The sequence below is a fragment of the Microcaecilia unicolor genome, chromosome 5 (genome assembly GCF_901765095.1).
Source record: "Microcaecilia unicolor chromosome 5, aMicUni1.1, whole genome shotgun sequence".
In the NCBI taxonomy this organism is placed as follows: domain Eukaryota; kingdom Metazoa; phylum Chordata; class Amphibia; order Gymnophiona; family Siphonopidae; genus Microcaecilia; species Microcaecilia unicolor.
Genome location: NC_044035.1, coordinates 216,402,143 through 216,427,819, shown reverse-complemented (window position 1 = coordinate 216,427,819; position 25,677 = coordinate 216,402,143). Strand labels below are relative to the sequence as shown.

General features: G+C 46.1%; 1 protein-coding gene across 5 annotated transcripts in view; it reads left to right on the top strand.

The window, feature by feature from the left end:
• Window positions 1-25,677, top strand: part of TRAPPC10 (trafficking protein particle complex 10) — a 485,548-nt gene that overhangs the window by 320,981 nt on the left and 138,890 nt on the right. For all 5 annotated transcript variants that reach the window (XM_030203762.1, XM_030203763.1, XM_030203765.1 and 2 more), the window contains one exon: window positions 14,799-14,957. In XM_030203762.1, coding sequence (XP_030059622.1) covers window positions 14,799-14,957 — 159 coding nt within the window. The remainder of the gene's footprint in view (window positions 1-14,798; window positions 14,958-25,677) is intronic.

Genomic DNA, 25,677 nt, shown 5'->3' with positions numbered 1-25,677 from the left:
TATTACAAATGATGCTGAGATATGCCAAGTATTTGTTAGAATCTGCAAAAAACTTTATACTCCAGAATATGAGAGATCAATAGATGAAATCGAATCATAGCTAGATAAGGTGACCCTGCCTAAGTAATAGGATGGGGAAGTTGAGCAACTGTCTAGATCAAGCAAAATAGAGGAAGTGGTTTGGGCCAGCAAAGCCCCTGGTATTAAACATTTGTGTTTATGGTTCAGCTACATGCTTGACAAAGACCTTGTAGAACTTGTTAGTAAAGTCAATTCTCTGATCCAGGTAGGGGGACAAGCGGGAATTACAGTGCTGCTTATGCCTGGGAAAGATGCCATCTTGTGTGGCTCATACCACCCAATTTCATTATTAGGTACTGATTACCGCGCATGCGCAAGCAGGTTCCCGCCTGCGATGCAAACATGTCACCTTTAGTTCTTTTCAATCCGCGACTGGGAAAGTTGTTTTTTCTATATGTTCCCTTTTCGGCTCAGGAGAACCGTTTTTTGGCATTTATCGCCCAAGTTTATCCCGTTTTCTCTTTATTTTCAATCTCGTTTACTCAAATATTTTAAAAAAATATATATTTTTTTCCTTTATTTTTTTTAGTTTTCTTCTTCCCCTTTAAAGTTTCCTTAATTTTTCAACGCGGCCGCCTTTAGGCTGCTCAGTCGGGCTGTTTTTCCTTTTTTTTTTTTTTGTGCCTTTTTATTTGGCACCATCGAGCCATTTTTTTTTGTTACATTTGTACCCCGCGCTTTCCCACTCATGGCAGGCTCAATGTGGCTTACATGGGGCAATGGAGGGTTAAGTGACTTGCCCAGAGTCACAAGTAGCTGCCGGTGCCTGAAGTGGGAATCGAACTCAGTTCCCCAGGACCAAAGTCCACCACCCTAACCACTAGGCCACTCCTCCACTAATTTTGCTGCTGTCGTTTTTCCCTCCATGTCATCGAGGACACTACTACTACTTATCATTTCTATAGTGCTACCCTGTGGCTTCAAGCATTCTACTCGGTGCAACCGGACCATCTCGGGAACCGACCCCCATGCCTGGTGTCTTTAGTACCTGGGGCCCGACCATCTACCAGCTGCCTGTAAGCTGTGTAATTTGATGAAAAAGCGGACTCGGGAGGCTCAACACGAGAAACTTTTTTCTGACCGGTCCGGTCCTTCGACGTCAGCATCAACATCAGTACCGAGGTCGGTGGCATTGACGTCGAGGGAAGCATCAACATCAAGAGTTCAGGTAATGGCTTCCGAAAGACCACAACGCGCTGGGGGCAGCAAGGCATCGAGCAGGTCTCCACCTGTCTCTAGGCCTACTGCTATGCAGGCCCCCTGGGACTTCATTAGACCCGGCTCCGAAGAGGCGTGAGGATTCCACGTCCTCCTCGTCGGTACTGAGGAGTCTCTATAATGGGCGTCGAGCGAAGGCGAAGAAGCACCATCATCGATCTTCCATGCACAGTACCAAGAGCTCCGGTGAGCCGAGGGCGTCGGCACCTGAGAAGCGTCGGTGCCGGGAGGACCACTCACCCTCCATACAAAAAGTGCCGATGCGTCGGTCATCTGGCAGCCTGGTACCGGCTCTCGAGCCCCCTCAGCTTCTAGCACTGACTCCTGCACCGGTCCCCCAGCCTTTTCTGATGGAAGCTCTCGACGAGCGCATCAGGGCCCTTCTTCCAGAACTCCTGGAGGGGTTGCTGCTCCAGTCTGCCTCGGTGTTGGGGGTGCTTGCGCCTTCTGTACCGACTGCAGAAGCGGTATCTGGGCCCTCGCTTGCGGTACCAGCGTCGGCCGCCACCTGGGTCGATTCCCCCTCGACGTCGGTAGAGGAAGCTTCGCCGCAGTCCAGGCAGGGGTCGACTTCTCGACATCCCCCACGAGGTCGACGATCCTCGACATCGAGACAGGCTCGGGTTCGGGCTGCTCTTAGGGAGCTTTTTTCCTATACCGATGAAGAGCGCTCGTGGGAAGACGAGAAAGACCCCAGATACTTTTCGGAGGAAGAGTCATGTGGGGTTCCCTCTGATCCTACTCCGCCTATTGAGAGTAGAATGTCTCCACCTGAGAGTCTCTCTTTCTCATCTTTTGTTCGGGAAATGTCTAAGGACATTCCATTCCCTATGGAGGTTGTGGATGAGCCCAGGGCCAAGATGCTCGAGGTCTTGGACTATCCTTCTCCTGCTGAGGGTGCCATGGCCCCCTTGCATAATACACTGAGGGAAGTGCTTATGCGAAATTGGTCGTGCCCGCTTTCTAACCCAGTGGTCCCCCAAAAATCCGAGTCCCAGTACAGAGTCCATGGAGAGCCTGTAATGGTGAAGACCCAACTTCCTCACGATTCCATGGTGGTGGACTCTGCTCTCAGAGCTAAGAGTACTAGAGACTATGCCTCGGCGCCCCCAGGCAGAGAGTCTAGGACCTTGGATTCTTTTGGGAGGAGAACATATCAGGCCGCAATGCTCTCCGCCAAGATCCAAACGTACCAGCTCTACACGAGCATCCACTTGTGGAACTCGGTGAGGCAACTGTCCAGTTTAGTTGAAGCACTTCCTCCTGAGCTTGCTGAACCTTTTCACCAGGTGGTCAGGCAGCAGAAGGCATGTCGCAAATTCCTGGCCAGGGGGTCTTATGTCACTTTTGATGTGGCATCCCGAGTAGCTTCTCAAGGTATAGTGATGCGCAGACTTTCATGGCTGCGTTTCTCTGACCTGGATCAGAAGACCCAGCAGCGAATGGCGGATGTTCCTTGCCAGGGGGATAATCTTTTTGGATTAAAAGTAGAGGACATGGTTGATCAGATAAAAAAGCATCATGATGCCATGGATTCTCTCTCCCACCGGACGTTTTCTGCTACTGCCTCCTCTTCTAGGAGGTTTTTTGGAGGGAAGAGGAGTGCTTCCTATTCCTATAACAGGCGTAGGTACACTCCCGCTTCTCGACAGCTGGTTCAGGCTCAGTCCCAGCATGCGCTTTCCCGTCAACGCCGTGCGCCTAAGGCTTCTAGGGCTCTCCAGCAAAAGCAAGGAATGGGCTTTTGACTGGCTCCAGTGCGGCATAGCCTCAGTAAAAGTGTCCGTGCCGGGCGGCTTGCCTATTGGGGGGAGGTTGATATTTTTTCACCAAAGGTGGTCATAACCTCCGACAGGTGAGTTCTTCAAATAGTCTGGTTAGGATACACTCTTAATCTGGCATCCAGGCCTCAAAATTGCCCACCGGGAGCTCAATCCTTCAGCTCCCAGCACAAGCAGGTACTTCCAGAGGAACTCTCCGCCCTTCTAAAGGCCAGTTCGGTCGAACCCATTCCACCAGGGGAAGAAGGGCTGGGATTCTGTTCCAGGTACTTCCTTGTGCAAAAGAAAACATCCTAGACCTGAGGGCCCTGAACAAATTCCTAGTCCGAGAAAAGTTCAGGATGGTTTCCCTGGGCACCCTTCTTCCCATTATTCAGGAAAACGATTGGCTATGCTCTCTGGACTTAAAGGATGCCTATACTCACATCTCGATACTTCCAGCCCACAGGAAGTATCTACGATTTCAGTTGGGAACTCAGCACTTTCAGTACTGTGTACTGCCCTTTGGCCTCGCATCTGCGCCCAGGGTCTTCACAAAATGCCTGGCAGTTGTCGCAGCATCGCTACCCAGACTGGGAGTGCACGTGTTCCCTTATCTCGACGATTGGCTGGTGAAGAGCACTTCGGAGGCATGAGCTCTACAGTCCATGCGGATGACTATACAAGTGCTAGAGCTACTGGGGTTCGTAATCAATTATCCCAAGCCCCACCTTGTCCCAGTTCAGAAATTGGAGTTCATTGGAGCTCTGTTGGACACATGGACGTCTCAAGCTTATCTCCCCCAGGCAAGGGCAAACAATCTCCTGGCCCTAGTGTCCTTCACTCGAGTGTCTCAACAGATCACAGCTCGGCAGATGTTGAGACTCTTAGGACACATGGATTCCACAGTTCATGTAACTCCCATGGCACGCCTACATATGAGATCAGCTCAATGGACCCTAGCTTCCCAGTGGTGCCAGGCCACAGGGGATCTAGAGGATGTCATCCATCTCTCCACCGACTTTTGCAATTCCCTTTAGTGGTGGACCATTTGATCCAATTTCACCTTGGGACGTCCATTCCAAATTCCTCAGCCACAAAAAGTGCTGACAACGGATGAATCCCTCCTGGGGTGGGGAGCTCATGTAGATGGACATCACACTCAGGGAGCTTGGTCCTTTCAGGAAAAGGATCTTCAGATCAACTTCCTGGAATTACGAGCGATCTGGAACGCTCTCAAGGTTTCAGAGGTCGGCTGTCCAATCAAATCATTCTAATTCAAACAGACAATCAGGTTGCTATGTATTACATCAACAAGCAGAGGGGCATCGGAAACCGACCGGATGTGGCTTTGGGCTCACCACCACGGCATGTTTCTCTAGGCCACGTATCTCGCAGGCATAAACAACAGTCTGGCCGACAGACTGAGCAGGATAATGCAACCTCACGAGTGGTCACTGAACATGGATGTTGTCCGCAAGATCTTCTGAGCGTGGGGCACCCCCTCGGTGGATCTTTTTGCCACTCAAACCAATCACAAGGTCCCTCAATTCTGTTCCAGACTTCAGGCCCACGGCAGGCTAGCGTCAGATGCTTTTCTCCTACATTGGGGGACAGGCCTTCTGTATGCGTATCCTCCCATACCTCTAGTAGGAAAAACTCTGCAGAAACTCAACCAAGACCGTGGAACCATGATTCTGATTGCACCTTTTTGGCCCTGTCAGATCTGGTTCACTCTTCTTCTGTAGTTGTCCTCCGAAGAACCGTGGAGATTTGACTGTTTTCCGACCCTCATCACTCAGAACGAGGGGTCGCTTCTACATCCCAACCTCCAGTCTCTGGCTCTCATGGCCTGGATGTTAAGAACTTAGAAGTTGCCTCTTTAGGCCTTTCAGAGGCTGTCTCCCGAGTCTTGCTTGCTTCCAGGAAAGATTCCACGAAAAAGTGTTATTCTTTCAAGTGGAGGAGGTTTGCCGTCTGGTGTGACAGCAAGGCCCTAGATCCTTTTTCTTGTTCTACACGGACCCTGCTTGAATACCTTCTACACTTATCAGAGTCTGGTCTCAAGACCAACTCCGTAAGGTTCATCTTAGTGCAATTAGTGCTGCTTATCAACGTGTAGAGGGTCAGCTATCTCTGGACAGCCTTTAGTTGTTCGTTTCATGAGAGGTTTGCTTTTGTCAAAGCCACCTGTCATGGGATCTCAACGTCGTTCTCACTCAGCAGATGAAAGCTCGTTTTGAGCCACTGAATTCCTGCCATCTGAAGTACTTGACCTGGAAGGTCATTTTCTTGGTGGCTGTTACTTCAGCTCGTAGAGTCAGTGAGCTTCAAGCCCTGGTAGTGCATGCACCTTATATCAAGTTTCACCATAACAGAGTAGTCCTCCGCACTCACCTTAAGATCTTGCTAAAGGTGGTGTCGGAGTTCCATCTGAACCAGTCAGTTGTGTTGCCAACGTTTTTCCCCTGTCCACATACCCGCCCTGGTGAGGACAAGTTGCACACCTTGGACTGCAAGAGAGCATTGGCCTTTTACGTGGAGCGGACTAAGCCCTACAGACAGTCCGCCCAATTGTTTGTTTCTTTCGATCCCCACAGGAGGGGAGTCGCCGTTGGAAAATGCACCATTTTATTTATTTATTTATTTTATTGCATTTGTATCCCACATTTTCCCACCTATTTGCGGGCTCAGTGTGGCTTACAATACATTGTAAATAATGGAGATACGATTTGTTACAATTCAGTTATGGATTACATAGTGAGAATTTAAGCGAAGGCAGAGTCAAGGTATCGTTAGGGAATAGGACAAGGAAAAGAACAATGGAACAATGGAAAGAGACAACGGGAAATTAATAGGGTAATAGAACCTTAGCAAATGAACATTTGGTATAACATTTTTTTGGAGTGAAGGTTTAATTGTGATAAAATTACGGGGGAAGAGAGTTCAGAAAAGAATGTATTGGTGTATTTCTGGAACAGTGAGTATGGACTTCATGTGTATTGATCCTTACAGTAAATTTTATCAAAGAGATGAGTCTTCAGTAATTTGCGGAAGTTGGTTAGTTCGTGGATTGTTTTCAAGTTACGTGGTAGTATATTCCAGAATTGCGTGCTTATGTAAGAAAAGGTTGATGCGTGCAGCGCCTTGTATTTTATGCCTTTGCAATTAGGGAAGTGGAGGTTAAGGAAAGTTCGAGATGATCTTTTAGCGTTCCTGGGTGGTAGGTCTATTAAGTAAGACATGTAGGCTGGAGCTTCACCGTGAATAATTTTGTGGACTAATGTGCATACTTTAAAAGTAATGCATTCCTTAAGTGGGAGCCAGTGTAGCTTCTCTCGTAAGGGTTTTGCACTTTCGTATTTTGGTTTTCCGAAGATGAGTCTGGCTGCTGTGTTCTGGGCTGTTTGAAGTCTCCTCAGTATTTGCTCTTTACAACCTGCGTATAGTGAATTGCAGTAATCCAGATGGCTGAGTACGAGGGATTGCACTAGGATGCGAAAGACGGATCTTGGGAAGAATGGTCTTATTCTTTTCAGTTTCCACATGCAGTAGAACATCTTTTTGGTTGTGTTGTTTGTATGGGTTTCAAGTGTGTGTTGGCGATCGATAGTGACTCCAAGGATTTTTAAAGTTTCTGAGATTGGAAGGTTTAGTTTTGGTGTGTTTAAGGTGGTAAATTCATTCGTGTTGTATTGGGAGGTGAGTATTAGGCATTGAGTTTTTTCCGCGTTTAGTTTCAGTCGAAATGCATCTGCCCAGGTGTTCATGATGTGTAGACTTTGATTTTGTTGGATATTTCTTTGATGTCTTGTTTGAAAGGGATGTATATTGTTACATCGTCGGCGTATATATATGGGTTAAGGTTATGATTTGATAGGAGTTTTGCCAATGGGATCATCATTATGTTGAAAATGGTTGGTGAGAGGGGTGATCCTTGCGGTATTCCACATTCAGGTGTCCATGAAGCGGACATATTTGTGTGTGATGTGACTTGATATGAACGCAGGGTTAGGAACCCCTTGAACCAGTTTAGGACATTTCCTCCGATGCCAAAGTATTCAAGTATGTGCAATAGAATTCCTTGGTCAACCATATCAAAGGCACTTGACATGTCGAATTGTAGGAGAAGTAGGTTGTTGCCAGTTGCAATTTTTTGTTTGAATTTAGTCATTAGGGTAAGTAGTACTGTTTCTGTGCTGTGGTTCGCTCGGAATCCTGATTGGGCATCATGCAGTATTGAGAACTTGTTTAGATAGTTTGTAAGTTGTTTTGTTACCATCCCTTCGGTTATTTTGGTTATTAGTGGTATGGATGCTACTGGTCTGTAATTGGTTATTTCGCTTGCGCTTTTCTTTGTATCTTTGGGTATTGGGGTGAGTAAGATTTTTCCTTTGGGAAGAGTCCGTTTTGTAGCATGAAGTTTACGTGGTTCGTTAGGTCTATTACAAATTGTCGAGGAGCTGATTTCATGAGGTTGTTTGGGCATTTGTCTAGTTTGCAGTAGGATTTAGCAAATTGTTTAAGTGTTTCAGAGATGAGGTCTTCTGATAATAATTCGAATTCGGTCCAGGTTCTGTCTGCTGGGTAAATTCCGTCTTCTGGTTCTAGATAGTCTAGAAGTGTGGCGTATTCAATAGTGCTGGCGGGTATTTTAAGTCGTAGTTGTATAATTTTCTCCTTAAAGTATTTCGCAAGGTTGTCGACATCTGGTATGTCTTTGCTGTTGTTTGTAGCTGGTGAGGTGTCTAGCAATTTATTCACAAGGTAGAAGAGTTTGTGTGTGTCTTTGTAGTTGGGTCCTATCATTGTTTTGTAATGTAGTCTTTTAGTCTGTTTTATGGTATATTTGTATTTCCTCCGAAGTAGTTTCCAGGCATTTAGTGTTTGTTCATCTTTCTTTTTGTTCCATGCGCGTTCTAATTTCCTGACTTGTGTTTTAAGTTTTTTCAGCTCTTCGGTGAACCATGGATTTGATTTTTTCCTATGTGATGTTCTGGTTTGGATTGGGGCGATTTTGTCTAATGTTGTTGTGCATATATCATCCCATTCTTGGAGGAATTGGATGGTGTCAGCATTTGTTAACCATTCGTTCTGGTAGAGAATGTTGTGGGGTCTATTTTTCCTCTCGTGGTGTATGTTGTTCGTTCATGTTTGTTGATTGTGTTTATTTGTGTTTTTCGCCAGTTGAGGGAGACATATGCTTTATGGTGGTCTGACCATAGTGTAGGTGTCCATCTTGTGTCCATCTTGTGTCAGTAAGTAGTATGTTTGAGTCTGGGTCAAATTTGTGTGTAATGATGTCTAGTGTATGTCCTTTTGTGTCCGCCCAATTGTTTGTTTCTTTCGATCCCCACATGAGGGGAGTCGCCATTGGAAAATGCACCATCTCCAATTGGCTAGCATATTGCATTTCCTTCACTTATTCTGAAGCTGGGCTGACTCTAGAGGGCCATGTCACGGCTTATAATGTCAGAGCCATGGCTGCATCAGTGGCTTACTTGAAGTCAGCCTCTATTGAAGAGATTTGCAAGGCTGCAACGTGGTCATCAGTCCGCACATTCACATCTCACTACTGCCTTCAGCAAGATATCCGACACAATAGTCGGTTTGGGCAGTCAGTGCTATAGAATCTGTTCGGGGTTCAGAATCCAACTCCACCCTCCTAGGCCCATTTCTGTTCTGTTCCAGGCTGCACTCTCACTTAGTTGTGTTTCTTTTTAGGTCAATCTAAGTTATGTCCTCGCTGTTGCGAGGCGCAATTGACCAACGTTCATTGTTTTGAGTGAGCCTGGGGGCTAGGGATACCCCATCAGTGAAAATATTCAACTCGCTTGTCTTCGGAGAAAATTAAGATACAATATCTGTAGCAGGTATTCTCCGAGGACAGCAGGCTGAATATTATTACAACCCACCCTCCCCTTTTGGAGTTGTTCCTGTTCTATATTTTGCTCCAAACCAAAGTTTCAGCGTGCTTGTCTGACATTGCTGTCTGGATGTCTCAACGCCACCTGAAATTAAATATGACCAAAACCGAGCTTCTCATTTCCCCCCCCAAACCCACCTCCCCGGTCCCCCCGTTTTCTATTTCTGTTGATGGCTCTCTCATTCTCCCTGTCTCCTCAGCTCGAAACCTTGGGGTCATCTTTGACTCTTCTCTCTCCTTCTCTGCTCATATCCAGCAGACTGCCAAGACCTGTCGTTTCTTTCTTTACAACATCCGTAAAATCCGCCCCTTTCTTTCCGAGCACTCTACCAAAACCCTCATCCACACCCTTGTCACCTCTCGTTTAGACTACTGCAATCTGCTTCTTGCTGGCCTCCCACTTAGTCACCTCTCCCCTCTCCAGTCGGTTCAAAACTCTGCTGCCCGTCTCATCTTCCGCCAGGGTCGCTTTACTCATACTACCCCTCTCCTCAAGACCCTTCACTGGCTCCCTATCCGTTTTCGCATCCTGTTCAAACTTCTTCTACTAACCTATAAATGTATTCACTCTGCTGCTCCCCAGTATCTCTCCACACTCGTCCTTCCCTACACCCCTTCCCGTGCACTCCGCTCCATGGATAAATCCTTCTTATCTGTTCCCTTCTCCACTACTGCCAACTCCAGACTTCGCGCCTTCTGTCTCGCTGCACCCTACGCCTGGAATAAGCTTCCTGAGCCCCTACGTCTTGCCCCATCCTTGGCCACCTTTAAATCTAGACTGAAAGCCCACCTCTTTAACATTGCTTTTGACTCGTAACCACTTGTAACCACTCGCCTCCACCTACCCTCCTCTCTTCCTTCCCGTTCACATTAATTGATTTGATTTGCTTACTTTATTTATTTTTTGTCTATTAGATTGTAAGCTCTTTGAGCAGGGACTGTCTTTCTTCTATGTTTGTGCAGCGCTGCGTATGCCTTGTAGCGCTATAGAAATGCTAAATAGTAGTAGTAGTAGTAGTACTAAAGGTGACACACTTGCGTAGTGGGCGGGAACCTGCTCGCGCATGCGCGGTGCGTCTTGTCCCGTGCGATGCTGCGTTCTCGAAAGTTCTTCTTTTTTTTACAAGTTACAGTCTCCTGGGCCGTCGCGGACGACGACCCATCAGTGATAATATTCAGCCTGCTGTCCTTGGAAAATACCTGCTACAGGTATGTATCTTAATTTTAGTGAAGATAAACAGGTCATTTTGTTGCAAGGCAACAAAAATCTGACAACAAAGTTGAACAGTACAGAAGACTTCTCCAAAATCACTGAGCTAAGTTTTTCAATCTTATGAAGCGCTCTTGTCTTTTTGGGTTGCCAAACAGCATGCCATTTCTCATCATATTGCTCTTTTGAACCTTTTCTCTCATTAGTGGAGTGGTTACAGCACCAGTCTTGACATCCAGAGGTGGCCAGTTCAAATCCCACTGCCACTGCTTGTGATCCTGCATAAGTCACTGGACCCTCCGTTGCTCAGTTACAAACTTAGATTGTGAGCCCTCCAGGAACAAAGAGGTGCCCAGTGTACCTTAATGTAACTCACCTTGCGCTACTAACTGAAAAAAAAAAGGTTGGAGCAAATCTAAATCCAAAACTTAGTTCTAGTGCACTGATCCCCTTAACTGCTTTCAGGAGAGACAAACCTTAAGAGGACCAGTAGGAAGAAATCTGAGCACAGCTTCCTGCATTCTTGGCCTCCCGTTGCCCTTCTTACTCTGAAATCCGTGATCATATTTTTAGCTACTGAATAGAAGGTAATTTTCAGCCCAGAAAACTTTCCCATATTGTTTCCATTCTGTATCCTTTCAGAGGTTCTAAAGAAAAAACAAATATTTTATTCTGCTTTGTTAATTTGCAAAGCAATAATACACTTTTTCAGTACTAGCTCAAGCTGAGTTACATTTGGATATAGAAAGTATATCCCTCTCCTTGGAGGGCTCACAATCTGTACTTGAAGCGATGGAGAGTTAAGTGGCTTAAGATCAGAAGGAGCAGGCACCCCTGGGTGTCAAGCCTGGAGCTCTAACCTCTTGGCTACTCCTCCACTTGAATCTTTCTAGACGTATGTCCTAGACACACTGTGGAAATATCTAATGCTTTAGGCCTTAAGTATGGTTCACCCTTGGCCATCTCTGCTTCTGTCTAAATTGGCTTTTTCCGAAAATATTTGGATCCGATATTTAGCAGGACATATCTGAATAGAAAAGGGTCTTGTTAAGTTACTTACTGGGCCAGATCTGGATATCAGTGACACTGTAGCTTGTGGTGAAGCAGTCCAGGGGCAGAGTCAGGGTGCAGCCGGAAAGTATCTGGGTGCTGCCAATTTTTAATGCTGGTACCCAGATAACCAGCTGGGCAAGAAGGACCACATAAAATGTAGTTTTAACTATGTCTGCTTAGTTATTTGGATACTGCCACTGAATTTTGGTGGACCTAGGTGACTTCAAGGAGCTGCCCATACCTGGATAAGGGCCCCACAAGGCTTCTCTATCCCCTGCCCATTCCCCCAACCCCTTCCAACAGTCATAACAGTCTGATCACTAAAAACCAACCTGTTCAAAAAGGCATACCACAATGATCTACCCTAAATTCCAGATAACGAAACTTATACCAGAACTGGACAAAACTGAACCCTCGATACTTGATTGCTTAATTTACTCTGTCACCATTGAACTTTAACGCAATACCACTTTGTTTCTCATTCCGGAAATGAACTCTGTATACCTGTACTCTGTCACATGAACTTTAATGCAATACCACTCTGTATTTCTCATTCCAATAATGGCGATCACCACTACGGCATAATGTAAGCCACATTGAGCCTGCAAATAGGTGGGAAAATGTGGGATACAAATGCAACAAATAAATAAATAAAATCTCGCCCCTCTTTTCCCCGGTTAGAGTCACACAGAAACTTATAACAGAGACTGACACAAAGATAAACACAGACATCTAAAACTGGCAATACAATAAGCAGTCCGTTGCCCATAACCTCCCTCGGGACAAGCAGCAAACAAAATGGGTGCTTTCCCTCTCTGGAAATTTTGTAAAGTTGTTATTCCCTTACCTTCTGTTATGATTCTGCCGGTTTGCTGAGGGGGAGGGGGACGTCTCTTCTGATTGGCTGCCAGGGGTTGTGCTGACGTAAGGGGATAGTACTTTAGCCTGCAGCTGAAGAGTTTCTCTGCTTTTGCGTTACTTACTTGGTGGTAACAGGAAAGCCTGATAGGTTTCCCTCAGAACGTGCTCTAGGTTCTGGCAGGGATCTGTGTTGTATTAGAGTATTCTTTTCCTTCCCTCTGGGTTAGCTGCTGCTGTGTGTGTGTGTGCGCATAGCTCTGTAATCAGGGTCAGCTGCTCGTTTGTTTAGTGGGGGCTGGGCATTGCTCAGCCTCTGGGGCTCTGGGCTGAGTGAGAGCGTTCTCCTGTTGTTTGTTTGTTTTAAGGATTTCTCTTTCCAGTGTCCCTTGGCCTGCTGGCTCAGTGAGTTTAACCCTTTGTGTACTGTGTGTATTGTATTCCTGCCTCTGCCAGTGTGTTTGTTGAATGGGCCCCACTCCCTCTCGGGAGGGGAAGAGTTCTCTCTGATTGTTTGTTGATTTATGGCACTCTCTGCTGGCTCTACAAGCTTAACCCTTTGTGTTCCGTGTGCCTCTGTCTACAGTGGGTTTGAGGCAAAGGCTTTCTGCCTTCCTTTTGTGTCTGGTTCCTCTGGCTTCTGCCTGGGGCTCCTACCCTGGTGGGGGGGGGTTGCTGTGTTAGTTCCCCTGTCCTGCGCTAGTCTCCTGCGTGGGCGTGGCCCGCTCTGGTCCTTTGTTTCCCCCTCTGCCCTATTGCTGGTGTTCAGCGCGTGTCTGGCATCTGGGGGCCCTCTGGGTTCTTTCACCCCTCCCTGTGTATGATTGGGTTCCAGTTCAGCCATGAGGCTCGCACGAGTGGCTCTGTGTGCGTGGGTTCCGGTTCAGCCGCGAGGCCCGCCTGTATGCCTATTTCCCTTCTTCCTGAGGGACTGTGGGAAGGGGTAGCTTAGAGGGTATTGTGTAGCTGGGGTGTGCGGTGGTGGGTCGGTCTCCCCTTGGCCTGGGTCGGTGCCCTGCTGGCCTCGGCCAGGGCCCAAGGGCTCACGACCAACCCAACGGATTACACCTTCCTTCTTTGAGGACCTCTGTTCTCCCATCCCATCCAGTGTGTGTGTTTGGGTGGGGGGGTGCTTGAGATCCCAGATGAGCCCCCAAATTGTCATTCTCAAATAAATATAAAGTAAATCTTTGTCAGTGAAAGATTCTTTAGTATTTAGAATGCCAGCAAGTGAGAGAAAACATACAGATGATATAGTATTTTGTACCACGTAATTCTCTCTTTGACTACAAGCTGAGCAGGATACAGTTTTATAATGTTTCAGTGAACAAAGCTTCCATAGGCTTCTGCTAACTACAGCAGATAGAGTGTTTCTTCCTCAGTTTGCATTAAAAAAGATATTATATTTCTCCCTAAACATGCTGTGGCCTTGGCTGGAAAAGCAAAACAAGCAGAGAGTGGAGTCAAAAAAACACTAGAAAGTGTGCAACCTTTATTCAAGGACTCGACATGGGCACTGTGTTTTGGTTAGGCAGCCTGCATCAGGATTATGATATATGAAATCTCAGCTGTAATGCAGTTTTCTGTAATAGTATTATTAAATATTCTATATGTCTCCATTATGTTTTTTCTTATCTTCAACTCTTCCTCTATATAAGAACTTAGAATTTTCTGTTCATCTGCTGGAAACGCTTTATCTTCTTTGCAATATGCTCGTTTCTTCCTTGGTGTTATTCCTTTTGCAGCACCCTCCTTCTTCAGACTGGGACTCCCTCCATCTTCTGGGAAACAGCTATTTCCTCAGGAAAAGAAGAGTTGTTTCCCAGAAGCTGGAGGGAACCCCAGTCTGAAGAAGGAGGATGTTGTAAATGGAATAACACCATGGAAGAAAGAACATATTGCAAAGAAGATAAAGGGTTTCCAGCAGATGAACAGATAAATTCTAAGTTCTTATATAGAGAAGAATAAAGGTTGCACACTTTCTAGTTTTTTAGTTTATTTGTGTGTGTGATTCCAGTCTCTGGTTGTTTTGCTGTCCTTCCTTTGTGGAGTTTTGGACTTCCTCTTTTTGTTGTTGCCTTGGCTAGAAACACATACTACTTTGGTATTGTAAGCTATTTCTTAATTAATTTTTTATTTATTTATTTATTTCACACACTTAATCCTTGAATTACCTTTGTATCCATATTTGCAGCATTCTGTGTCTTTATTTTAATTTGATTTCAGGGCCTGGCTTTGTGAAACTGTAGTGAATGCACACACAAAAAACGTTAAACCTCAGCTTGATCCCTTGAAGTTTGCTATTTCCATGACTGACCTAGTTCAGCTGCAATCTATGACCCAAAGACAGCACATATCTAGAATCACTATTTTATGTGCTGCTGTGTAACCCACTATGTTGGCTACAGTCTCTGTGTGTTCCTCGCTCGCAGCCTGGGGTTTCTGTGTTGGCCTGAACTTAAGATATTTGTATGAAACAGTACAGTCATCTCATAGTGTTTTTCTATGTTACATGTGTTCACCACCATTAGTATCCTAAACTCAGTTTCTTTTCTGGCATGAATGGCTATTCATGCCTAGGTGATTGGGTTTATTTCTCTTATCTGTGGTGCTCTGCAGTGTGGGCTTATTTCTCTTTCTGGTTTAATGCTCATTTAACTGATGGTTCTGTTTTCCTTTTTCTCTTTTATAGGCAGTCTTTTGGCAGGTATTCCTCAGAAGGTGAAATTTACAGTAACCACAGGTCATTATACTATTAAAAATGGGGACACACTACAACTGAGCAATGCTGATTCAATGCCCATCGTGCAGCCCACAGGAGTTACAGCCACCATTTATTCAAACAGCCAGGGTAAGCAGAGTGCCAAAGCAGAGCCATAACCCTCCAAAGACCTGTAGCTTGGTTATCCTTGCTGGAGGGTAGATGGTATTTTCCTGTAGTCTCACTACTTGTGTTCTGTTCTGAAGGTTTAGGTGCATTTTCACCTGTAATCTAAGAAGAATTACCTGTAGTCTCACTACTTGTGTTCTGTTCTGAAGGTTTGTTTGTTTGTTTGTTTGTTTTGTTTTAATATTTTTATTAAGGTTTTTACATATTTATAACAAATGCTGATAACCACAACTTAACCATGCTTCAATTGGATTGCCCCCCTCCCCCCCCACCCTTCCTATAATATAGCTAATAACCGGTATAGGTACAAAATACATCTTTACTCTATAGCTAAATCATGGAGCTGTCATTAACCTGGGCGCATCCAAGTCCACTCCATCTATCAACCTCCAGGCTGTATATTTGTCCCATTGTTTGTAGAATTGCGTAGTCCTTCCTGTCTTTATTGCTGTCAACTTGGTCATTTGATAGATGTAGTCCATTTTATGTACCACCCTTATCACTGGCGCAAAAAAGGTTGTTTCCATGCTGAGGCTAGCGCGATCTTTCCTGCTACTAGCCACATCGACGTCAAATGATGTGCTGCTGAGGTTATGCCTGCCGGCTGAAATTGCAATAGACATGTCTCCATCCTCAGGGGATAACGGCTCCCTAAGAATTTTTCTAATGTCTTAATTATTTCTAGCCAGTATGTCTGCGCCTTAGGGCACATCCACCAAATATGAGCCATATCTCCAGTCTCTTTGCATCCTCTCCAGCACCATCTACTTTCCTTCTTATACATTCTTGCTACCTTATTGGGTGTCAGGTACCACTGGTACAACATCTTATAACCATTTTCAATTAAAGAGCTAGAAATAGATACTTTAAGCAAGTAACTCAATGCTTTTTCCCAGCTGTTGCTGTCGTACTTCTGTTGCATAACTTTTTCCCACCTCTGGGTGTAACATTCTAGTGGGTTTAAATAGGATCCCAACGCTCTGTATAGACGGGAAATACACCCCCTCTGACTTCCCCCTCCCATAGCCTTTTCTATCGCCGTATCCTCAAGGGCGAGCTCTCGTTTAGCTCTTCGTTGTATGTAATCCCGAATCCTATGATAATGATATAGTTGGGACATAGGGAGTTCGAATTCCTCTTGGAGATCTGCAAATGGTACCATGCTCCCCTCCTCCCAAATTTGATGTAGTGCTACCAGCCCTTTCTGCTTCCAGATTCGGAACACATTGTCTGCTGCTCCTATGGGACATCCCATAGCTGTCTGTATTTTCATTCGCCTAAAGTGTTTCCTGCCTGGTAGCAGCTTCTGTCGCAATGTATTCCAAGTCTGAAGGGGGAAACGTATTGCGGGGGGTGCCTGTCGTATACATGTTATCAGTTGATTCTGTGGGGCCCATAATATAGCATCTAGTCTCTCCATCTTCAACCAGTATTTCTCAATTTGTATCCAAGGAGTTGAGAGATTGGAACCCCACACCGCTAATACCCGCAGCTGAGCTGCTTGATAATATTGTTTAAAATTAGGTACCCCCATACCCCCCTTATCCTTTGGCTGAAACATAATGTCTGCCCTTACCCTAGGTGGTTTGTGTTGCCAAATGTATGCGAATACTTTGCGTTGCAGGTGACGAAAGAAGTGTTTTGGAATCGGCAGGGGTAGTGCCATAAATAGATACAAAATCTTTGGTAGGAGCATCATTTTTACTGCCGAGATCCTTCCTATCCATGATAATTCTAACCCTTCCCATCTCTCCAATTCCCTTAACAATTCCCGGACTTTTTGTGGGAAGTTAGCCTCATATAAATCTATTAGTTTAGCTGTGAGATTAACCCCCAGATATCGCAAATATCGATTGACCCATCAAAAGGGATACTTTTGGCTTAACGCCAGTGTCATCTCATTAGAGAGGCCCACCCCCATGATCTCCGACTTACCGATGTTCACCCGGAACCCTGCCATCTTCCCATACTGTTGTAAACACTGGTAGTGATTCCTGAGGATATGTCAGTGTGAGCAAAATGTCGTCTGCAAACAACATAATCTTATATGTCTCCTCACCTATGGTCAAGCCATGTATGTCTACGTGCTGTCTAATATGTTGAGCCAGCGGTTCCATTGTAAGTGCGAATAACAGTGGAGACAATGCACATCCCTGACGAGTTCCCCTCTCAAGGTGGATTAAATCAGATCTGGAACCATTAATTCGTAAAAAGGCTATAGGGTTCAAGTATAGTAATGTAAGCCATGAGATGAATCTTCCCGAAATACCCATCCGCTCCAATACTGAAAACATAAATTGCCACTGGACCCGGTCAAACGCCTTTTCGGCGTCGAGAGATAATACCAACATTGGTTGTTCTGTATCTCCCGCCTCATGGATCAAATGTATGGCTCTACAAATATTATCGAAAGTCTGTCTCCCCCTTATGAAACCCGTTTGATTACCATGCACCAATTTCGGCATAACCCGTTGTAATCGATGGGCTAAAATTTTGGTGAAAATTTTATAGTCCGTCCTCAGAAGAGAAATCGGACGATAGGACCCACAGCTGTGGGGATCCTTGCCTGGCTTCAAAATGAGTGTTGTGCTTGCTAGCCGCCATGAGTATGGTAACTCCAAATGGGGATCCATTTCATTAAATACTCGGACTAGTAGCGGGGCCAGAGCTTTACTATATTTTTTATAAAACTTATTTGTGTAGCCATCGGGCCCCGGGGCTTTCCCATTCGGTAGGTCCCGGATAGCCCATTGTACCTCTTCTAAGGTGATTGCACCGGACAAAGCCTCTGCCTCCCCAGTTGTCAGTCTTGGGAGTATCACCTGTGCTAAATATTCCTGGGTTGCTTGTGGGGTTGCTATTTCTTGAGCCTGGTATAGCCGCTGATAATATTTATAAAAGGCGACCTTTATGTCCTCCAGTTTAGTGCACATTGTCCCCTCTTCTGTTCGAATAGTATGTATATAAGAACTTAGAGTGCGCTTTTTAAGCTTATGTGCTAGCAGTCTCGAGGACCTATTACCAAATTCAAAATAGGCTTGCCTAGCTTGCTGTAAGTGTTCTGCCACTTCTGCTAACTGTAGTTCCCTAAGAGCTAGTCAAATAGCATGTATCCTATCTTGAGATTGTTGTGATAAAGGGTGTTGTTGAGCTTGCAGGGTTAACCCCAACAGTTCCGCATGTAGTGTTTGTGCATGAGCATTTGCTTGCTTCTTCATATGCGTCTGTATCGCTATTATTTTCCCTCTAACCACTGGTTTTAGACCCTCCCAAAGCATCTGTGAAGTTACCTCCCCATTATCATTGAAGTCTAAGTACTCCTTTATCTCCCCTTCCAAATGCAAAAGCATCTTGGGGCTAGCCAGCAGCTCATCTGGGAACCGCCAGGATGGAATCTCTGGAGGTCTGACTGCCCATTCTAATTCTAACAAAACCGGTGCATGGTCCGACCACATCCTTGGAAGTATCTGTATCTCCTCTACTTTAGGGAATATATTTGGTGGTTCCAACCACATATCTATACGGGAGTGGGAGTCATGAACCGCCGAATAATATGTATAGCCCCTGGATTTTGGATGTACTTGTCTCCAGATGTCTATTAATTGCCAAGTATCTAAAAATGTATGTAGTTGCGCTCTATCAGACTGGGCATATCGTATCCCTCCTGTCATGTTATCTAACACTGGGTGTAATGTCAGGTTGAAGTCTCCTCCTATTAATAGAGTACCTTTAATATATTTGCTCAAGGTCTTAGATACTTCCTTATAGAAGGTACCTTGATGGGCATTAGGAGCATATACGTTTAATAGAGACAGTATTTCAGTTCCCAACTGAACTACTAACAGTAGATAACGTCCCTCTATTATTTCCTGTACCTGCCATGGTTGCCTGTTAGTCAGTATTATAAGGACTCCCTTTTTCTTTTTCTCTTTATAGTTTGATGCAAAGTATATAGAATTGCTTTTACCCCCCTGACATAGGTGTTCTTTGGCTGGTAGCCAATGTGTTTCTTGTACAAAAGATACATCCGCTTTTAGGCGTCGCATCTCTTTAAATAACAGCTGTCTCTTCATAGGAGAGTTTAATCCCTTAACATTAAGGGTCATGCAGGTTATGTTACTCATTGTTTTTTAAATAAAAAGCTATGTCCAATATTTATATGTGGATAGCTCCCGATTAGTCCAATCTTTCTTCCTCCTATTCCGGTCATCAATATTTTCTGCTTATCCCTTCTATTACCCACCCTTCCCTCATCCCCCCCTCCTTCCTCCTGCTGTTGGACACATCTGTAGTTATTGCACAGGTGTGTTTTCGGGGAAGGGACCTCACCCCCCCTGTTTATACTTGCAAACAGTTATTATATTCCTGCCGCTAACTGGTATAATATAAATACATTCATAAATCAAACCATACTTTACTCTTTTCACAGAATAACAGTATATAACTTTCTATATCTTATAACATATTAACTCTTCTAAGAATATCCTAATCAGAAAGTCTCACTCTGCAGGTGACCCTCTCGTTTCAACTTCGGATCTTCTTTTAAATCTGGTGTTGCCTTTTCAATTCCTTGTTCAAGATCCACTGGCACCCAATTCGGGTCTGAGTCGGGAGTCTGACTGCTGTCAAAGGAGACGTCCCTTGCCCTTGGTTACTCTTTGCCAATGTGGCTTTGGTGGATTGGTCTTAGCAGATTGATGCGCTGTATTACCTTCTGTGTTGCCAAAAGCTTCTGGCAGTTGCTCTTTTGCATCCTCAAGATGTCGTATTTGATAGAGTTTCCCATCCTTATAAAAACGCAGAGCAAAGGGATAACTCCATCGGTAACGAATACCCTCTGCGTGTAAAAATTGAGTGAAAGGCTTTAGCTCCACCCTTCTTTTCAAGGTGCAGGCCGCTAGATCTTGATAGCAAGCAATATTATAGGACTCCCATTGAAAGTCCGGTGACGCCCTGGCTGCCTGCATAATCTGTTCCTTTAATTTAAAGTCACCAAAACAAGAAATGAGGTCTCGTGGTTTATTAGCTCTTGGCGCTCCCAACGCCCGATGGGCCCGTACTATTTGGATGTCTGAGAGGTCTTTATTGACTTTTATTGTTGCCAGCCATGTACTTGCTATTTTTTGCACTACTGTCTCACAGTCTGAGTACAATGGCACTTCTGGTAATCCTCTGAATCTCAAGTTATTTCTTCTATTACGATTCTCAAGATCCTCCAACTTGTCCCACACTTGTTGGAACTCTTGTTTGGATTTAATCGCCTGTTCGTTTAGGCCCTGTATGGCCTCCGCTTGTTCTTCTATCGTCTTCATTCTCTGCCACGCGGACTCCCAGTGCCCCGATCTCACCTCTCAGGTCCGCCCCCAGCGTAGGAAGGTCAGATCGCATGGCTTTAAGATCTGCCTGATCTTATGTGGAAGAAATACATTTCAGAATACGGCAGCCAGGCTTATCTATGGAAAATCTAAATTTGAAAGCGCAAAACCCCTCTGTGAAAAACTACACTGGCTACCAATCAAGGAACATATTGTTTTCAAGATTTGTACCTTTGTTCACAGAATAATACATGGTCTAGCTCTGAGCTATATGTCTGAACTAATCGACTTACCAATTAGAAACACAATTGAATCAGCCAGAACGAACTTAAGTCTTCACTTCCCAAGTTGTAAAAGCCTGACGTATAAATCAACATACGCGTCAATTTTCTCTTACATATTCATGCAGCTCTGGAATTCTCTACCAAAACGCCTAAAATCTACGAATAATCATCTAGAATTCAGAAAAAAACTAAAAACTCACCTGTTCAAGAAGGCATACCCCACAGTAACTGACATAAATACTGAATAATGAAATATGGCATTTTAATCAGGAAACGGACAGTTTTCAACACCGACGCATGATCACACCCTAACATTTTGTCTGAATCACCCCAACCTATACTTCTTTACTGTATTTGTCACTGTAATAGTATCCCTATACTATATTTGTTCACACCGGAGTCTGTAACCAACTCTCTGGAACTATGTAAGCCACTTTGAGCCTACTAATAAGTGGGAAAAGGTGGGATACAAATGTAACAAATAAATACCAAAGTTGTCTAGTATGCTAAATAGTAGTAGTAGTAGTATGTTTAATAAGATATTATGATCTACTACATCAAATGTGCTAGACGTATCAAACTGCATTATTAAGATCTTAGACCCTATGCTAATTTCTTTTCTTAGATTTGATACTAGGGTAGTAAGGACAGTCTTGGTTCTATAGCATGCTCTGAAACCTGATTGCGCTTTGTGTAGTAGGGAGAAATGTGAAAGGTAGTCCATAATTTTATGCTGCTACTATTCCTTCCATCACCTTTATCATCAAAGGAATGGAGGCTACTGGTCTGTAGTTTGTTACTTCAGTTATGGTGATTGAATTGTTTTTTGGTATTGGTGTTAGGATAATAAGTACATAAGTGCATAATAGAACCTTTATTATCAGGGAAAGTGCCGTGGAATAGTAGGAAGGAGATATGCTGCTGAAGCAGATGAATATATTAGGAGCTTCCTTCATAAGGTAACGATAACTTATATCATTCATAATGGGAGATTAACCACTTTTTATGGGGTAAGGACTCAGAGCACTTGATTGCTCTGGAAAATTATGCCGTTTCCTCTCATTGTATTTACTGTTCTGACCTTGATGGCTCACTGAGTTGACGATTAAAATGTATTGTCCATAGTGATCGAGATAAAACGGAAGAACAAGATTCCACACTAATCACAAGAAGAACAGGGTGCTTGATATCCTTAATTGCAATTATGATGATTCAACATAGACCATTTTATCAGCAGCAGATGAATCCATTAACTGATGGGTTGTATCTGCCTACCAGCAGGTGGAGATAGAGAACACTGAAAAACCACAGTGACCCTTGGACGGCTAGCCCCAACTGCCTTCAGTATTTCTCTATCTCCCACAGGTGTGGACGTAGCTTGATCAGCTCCTGGATTTCTGCCTGGGGTGGCTCCTGTGCTTTGCCAGTTGAGCAGGGGTGTTGTGGCTGGTGGTGCCCACTTTAAAGGCATATAGGTTTGCCCTTTTCCTGCCTTACCTATTCCCCCGTCCTCCTGGAAGTCCCTCTGTTGCTGCCTGCCTCCAACTTTCCTCACAGCGTTTAAAAAAAAAAAAAGAGTGCGCTTTTACTGCGTGGCTGTTCTGAGGCTTTTTCCAGATATTCTGGTTCAGTGCAGCTTGACCAGAGCTTGTTGACTCGGTCTTCTGAGGTGAGAGTGGTGCCCAGCTCCTCCGTGGAGGTCCCGCGGACGCCGTTCCGAACGGGGTAAGTTTTGGCGCGAAGCTGCCATTTTATTGCTATATTTCCGTCCAGTCGGGCGATGGCTGCTGATGGAGTTAAGCGCTGCTCCCGTTGTGGTAAACGCAGATCAGCAGCGGGGCTGTGCAAAACGTGCTCCTTAGACCTTGCGCTAGTACGAGCATGGCGAGCGATGATTCTTCCCGCTCGATGGAGCTGGCAACGGGCGCCATTTTGGAAGCGCCGCATGCCTCAACCCCCGCGATGGCGGAGGAGTTTGAGTGCAGGGGGATGCCTCGTTTAGAGGCTGCCAGAGGAGCTCCGACATCTGTTTCTCCTAATTCGGAGGCAGAGGGTCAGGGTGAGTTTTTCTCCCCTGAGTTTGTGCTTTTAATGCATAAAGCCTTCATGCTGAAAAGAGATCTGCTGCAGGTGTCTGACACTGCATTGCATCCTGGGTTCCCTCCGGGTATTGATGCCCCGGGGATGGGTTCAGATGTTATTTCCTCCCCTGAGCGTTGGAAACACGCTAAACATAGATGGGTAAATTCCCCATCTGAAAGTGGCGCATATGCTTCCCTCCCCCGTGGTCGGGCTGTGGGGCGTCTGAGGGATCTGGCAGGCCCTCAGGGACGGCTGATCCAGAGGAGGGTGCCTGTTTGCCACTGGATTTGGATGATCCCAGTGCGGTTCGGATTTTCCACCGCGACGAGTTGCCAGCTCTCATTACTGACGTCTTGCAGGTCCTTTCGATTGATGATCCTGCTGAAGGCGAGGCCTCCTCTGTTAATCTTAGGATGGCGAGTACTAAGAAGCCTACTCGGGCCTTTCCGGTGCATGACTCCATCCAAGAGCTTATTTCAGCTCAATGGTCTGATCCCGATGGGCCTTTGAAAGTGGCCAGGGCTATGGGTCAGCTTTACCCTCTGAGTGAGGAGCACTTGGCCGCCGTTCCTGCATGTCTTTCAGAGCGACCCCTCCCTCTACTGGGAGAGTGGTCTTTTTAGTCACCGCCGTGACCATCCATTTTAGGCATCCCCAAAGGGGAAGCGAGGTCTTGGGAGGGAAACACAGAACCCTTGGAAGAAGGCCTCGGCCTATCCTTAGGTAACCGCTGGGGCTTAGAGTCCCCTAGGTCTTTCGGCAGCCGAAAGTCGTCTTGCCACAGCCAGAGTGGCTACAGTCCTGCAGGCTGGGTGGTCAATATACCCAAAAGTCACCTGAGCCCCTCTCAGTCTCTCAAGTATTTGGGGATCCGGTTTGACACGGCCTCGGGGGTTGTCTTTCTCCCCAACCAAAGGCGGTGCAAGCTTCAGAATCAGGTCCGTCTGCTCCTGCGGGTGCCTCGCCCGCGAGCTTGGGACTTTGTTCAGCTGCTGGGGTCAATGACTGCCACCTTGGAGGTGGTTCCTTGGGCGAGAGCGCATATGAGGCCTCTGCAGATTGCCCTGCTTCAACAATGGTCTCCGATTTCCAAGGAATATCAATGCAGACTAATGTGGCTCCCTGCGGCCCGGCTCAGTATGGAGTGGTGGCTCTCCGACAGGATGCTGCGCCAAGGAATGCCTTTTGCGCTTCCTTCTTGGTGCCTGGTGATAACAGATGCCAGCCTTTTGGACTGGGGAGCGCATTGCCAGGGAAGCTATGCTCAGGGTCAGTAGACAACCGTGGAAGCGGGATGGTCCATCAATCGCTTGGAACTGAGAGCGATATTCCAGGCTCTTATGGCCTTTCAAAAGACTCTGAAGGGGCTTGCTGTCCAGGTCCTGTCAACACGACAGCAGTGGCCTATCGTCAGGGTGGCACTCAGTGCAGGGCCCTGGCCGCGGAGGCCGCTCAGATTTGCCACTGGGCCGAGCTCCACCTGCAGCTTCTGTCAGCAGCTCACATAGCAGGTCAGAGCAACGTGCAAGCCGATTTTCTCAGCAGGCATCAAATCGACCCGGCGGAATGGGAACTGGCAGAAGAAGTTTTTCTTCAGATTTGTGCCAAATGGGGGACTCCCGGAATGGATGTAATGGCATCAAGTGCAAACGCCAAAGTCCCTCGCTTTTTCAGCAGAAGGAGAGATCCTCACTCGGCAGGGTTGGATGCTCTGGCTCAACCCTGGCCCTCGGGCCTCCTGTATGTGTTCCCTCCTTGGCCCTTGATAGGGAGAGTCCTCCTTTGGATTCGACTACACCGGGGATTGGTGATTCTTATCGCTGTGGACTGGCCAAGGCGTCCGTGGTATGCGGATCTCCGCCGGATGATGGTGGAGGCTTCATTTCATTTGCCCATGGTGCCGAACCTGTTGGTTCAGGGCTCGGTGTCTATGGAGGATCCCTGCCGATTTGGTCTTACGGCCTGGCTCTTGAGAGGGCGCAATTGAGAGACAAGGGCTATTCTAACAAGGTCATTTCCACTCTCTTGCAGGCCTGCAAGCGGTCCACCTCCGCAGCTTATGCTCAGATCTGGCACAAGTTTGAGGCGTGGCGTGTTTCAAAGGCAATCACTCCCACGCAGGCTTCTGTCTCGCCGGTGCTGGACTTTTTTCAGGATGGCTTACAAAAAGGCCTAGCTTACAATTCCCTGCAGGTTCAAGTGGCAGCATTGGCATGCTATCGAGGGAAAGTCTCTGGCTTGTCCCTTGCTGCTCATCCGGACATTGCCCGATTCCTTAGAGGGGTACTTAGGCTCTGTCCTCCCGTGCAGTCGCCTTGTCCGGCCTGGAACCTGGGGCTGGTGTTGAAGGCTCTCCAGTGTTCGCCTTTCGAGCCGCTTAAGCGAGCTTCGGAGAAGGATGTGACTCTCAAGACAGTCTTTTTGGTGGCCAGGACATCAGCTAGACGCGTATCTGAGCTTCAGGCGCTGTCCTGTTGGGACCCTTTTCTGCAGTTCTCGGAGTCCGGACTAATGGTACGTACAGTGCCTTCTTTTTTGCCTGCCTAAAGTGGTTTCAGCTTTTCACCTGAACCAGCCCATTTTTCTTCCTTCCTTTTCTAGGGAAGATTTCCCGGACTCCTTTGGGCAGTTACATCTTTTGGATGTCCGCAGGGCGCTGTTGCAGTATCTACAGATGTCAAATGACTTCAGGACTTCTGATCACCTTTTTGTATTCTTGACAGGTCCTCGATGCGGGTGTCCAGCGTCTAAGGCCACTATAGCCTGTTGGATCAAGGAAGTCATTTTTTCTGCGTATCTGCTTTCAGGCCGGTCTCCACCTGAAGTGTGTAAAGTACATTCCACGAGAGCGATTTCCTCCTCTTGGGCTGAAATGGGTGCATTCTCTCTTCAAGAGAACTTTAGTGCGGCTACTTGGGCTTCTCAGCTCTCATTTGTCCAGCATTACAGGCTGGATGTTGCAGCGAAGTAGGACGCGATTTTTGGAGCACAAGTGCTTGA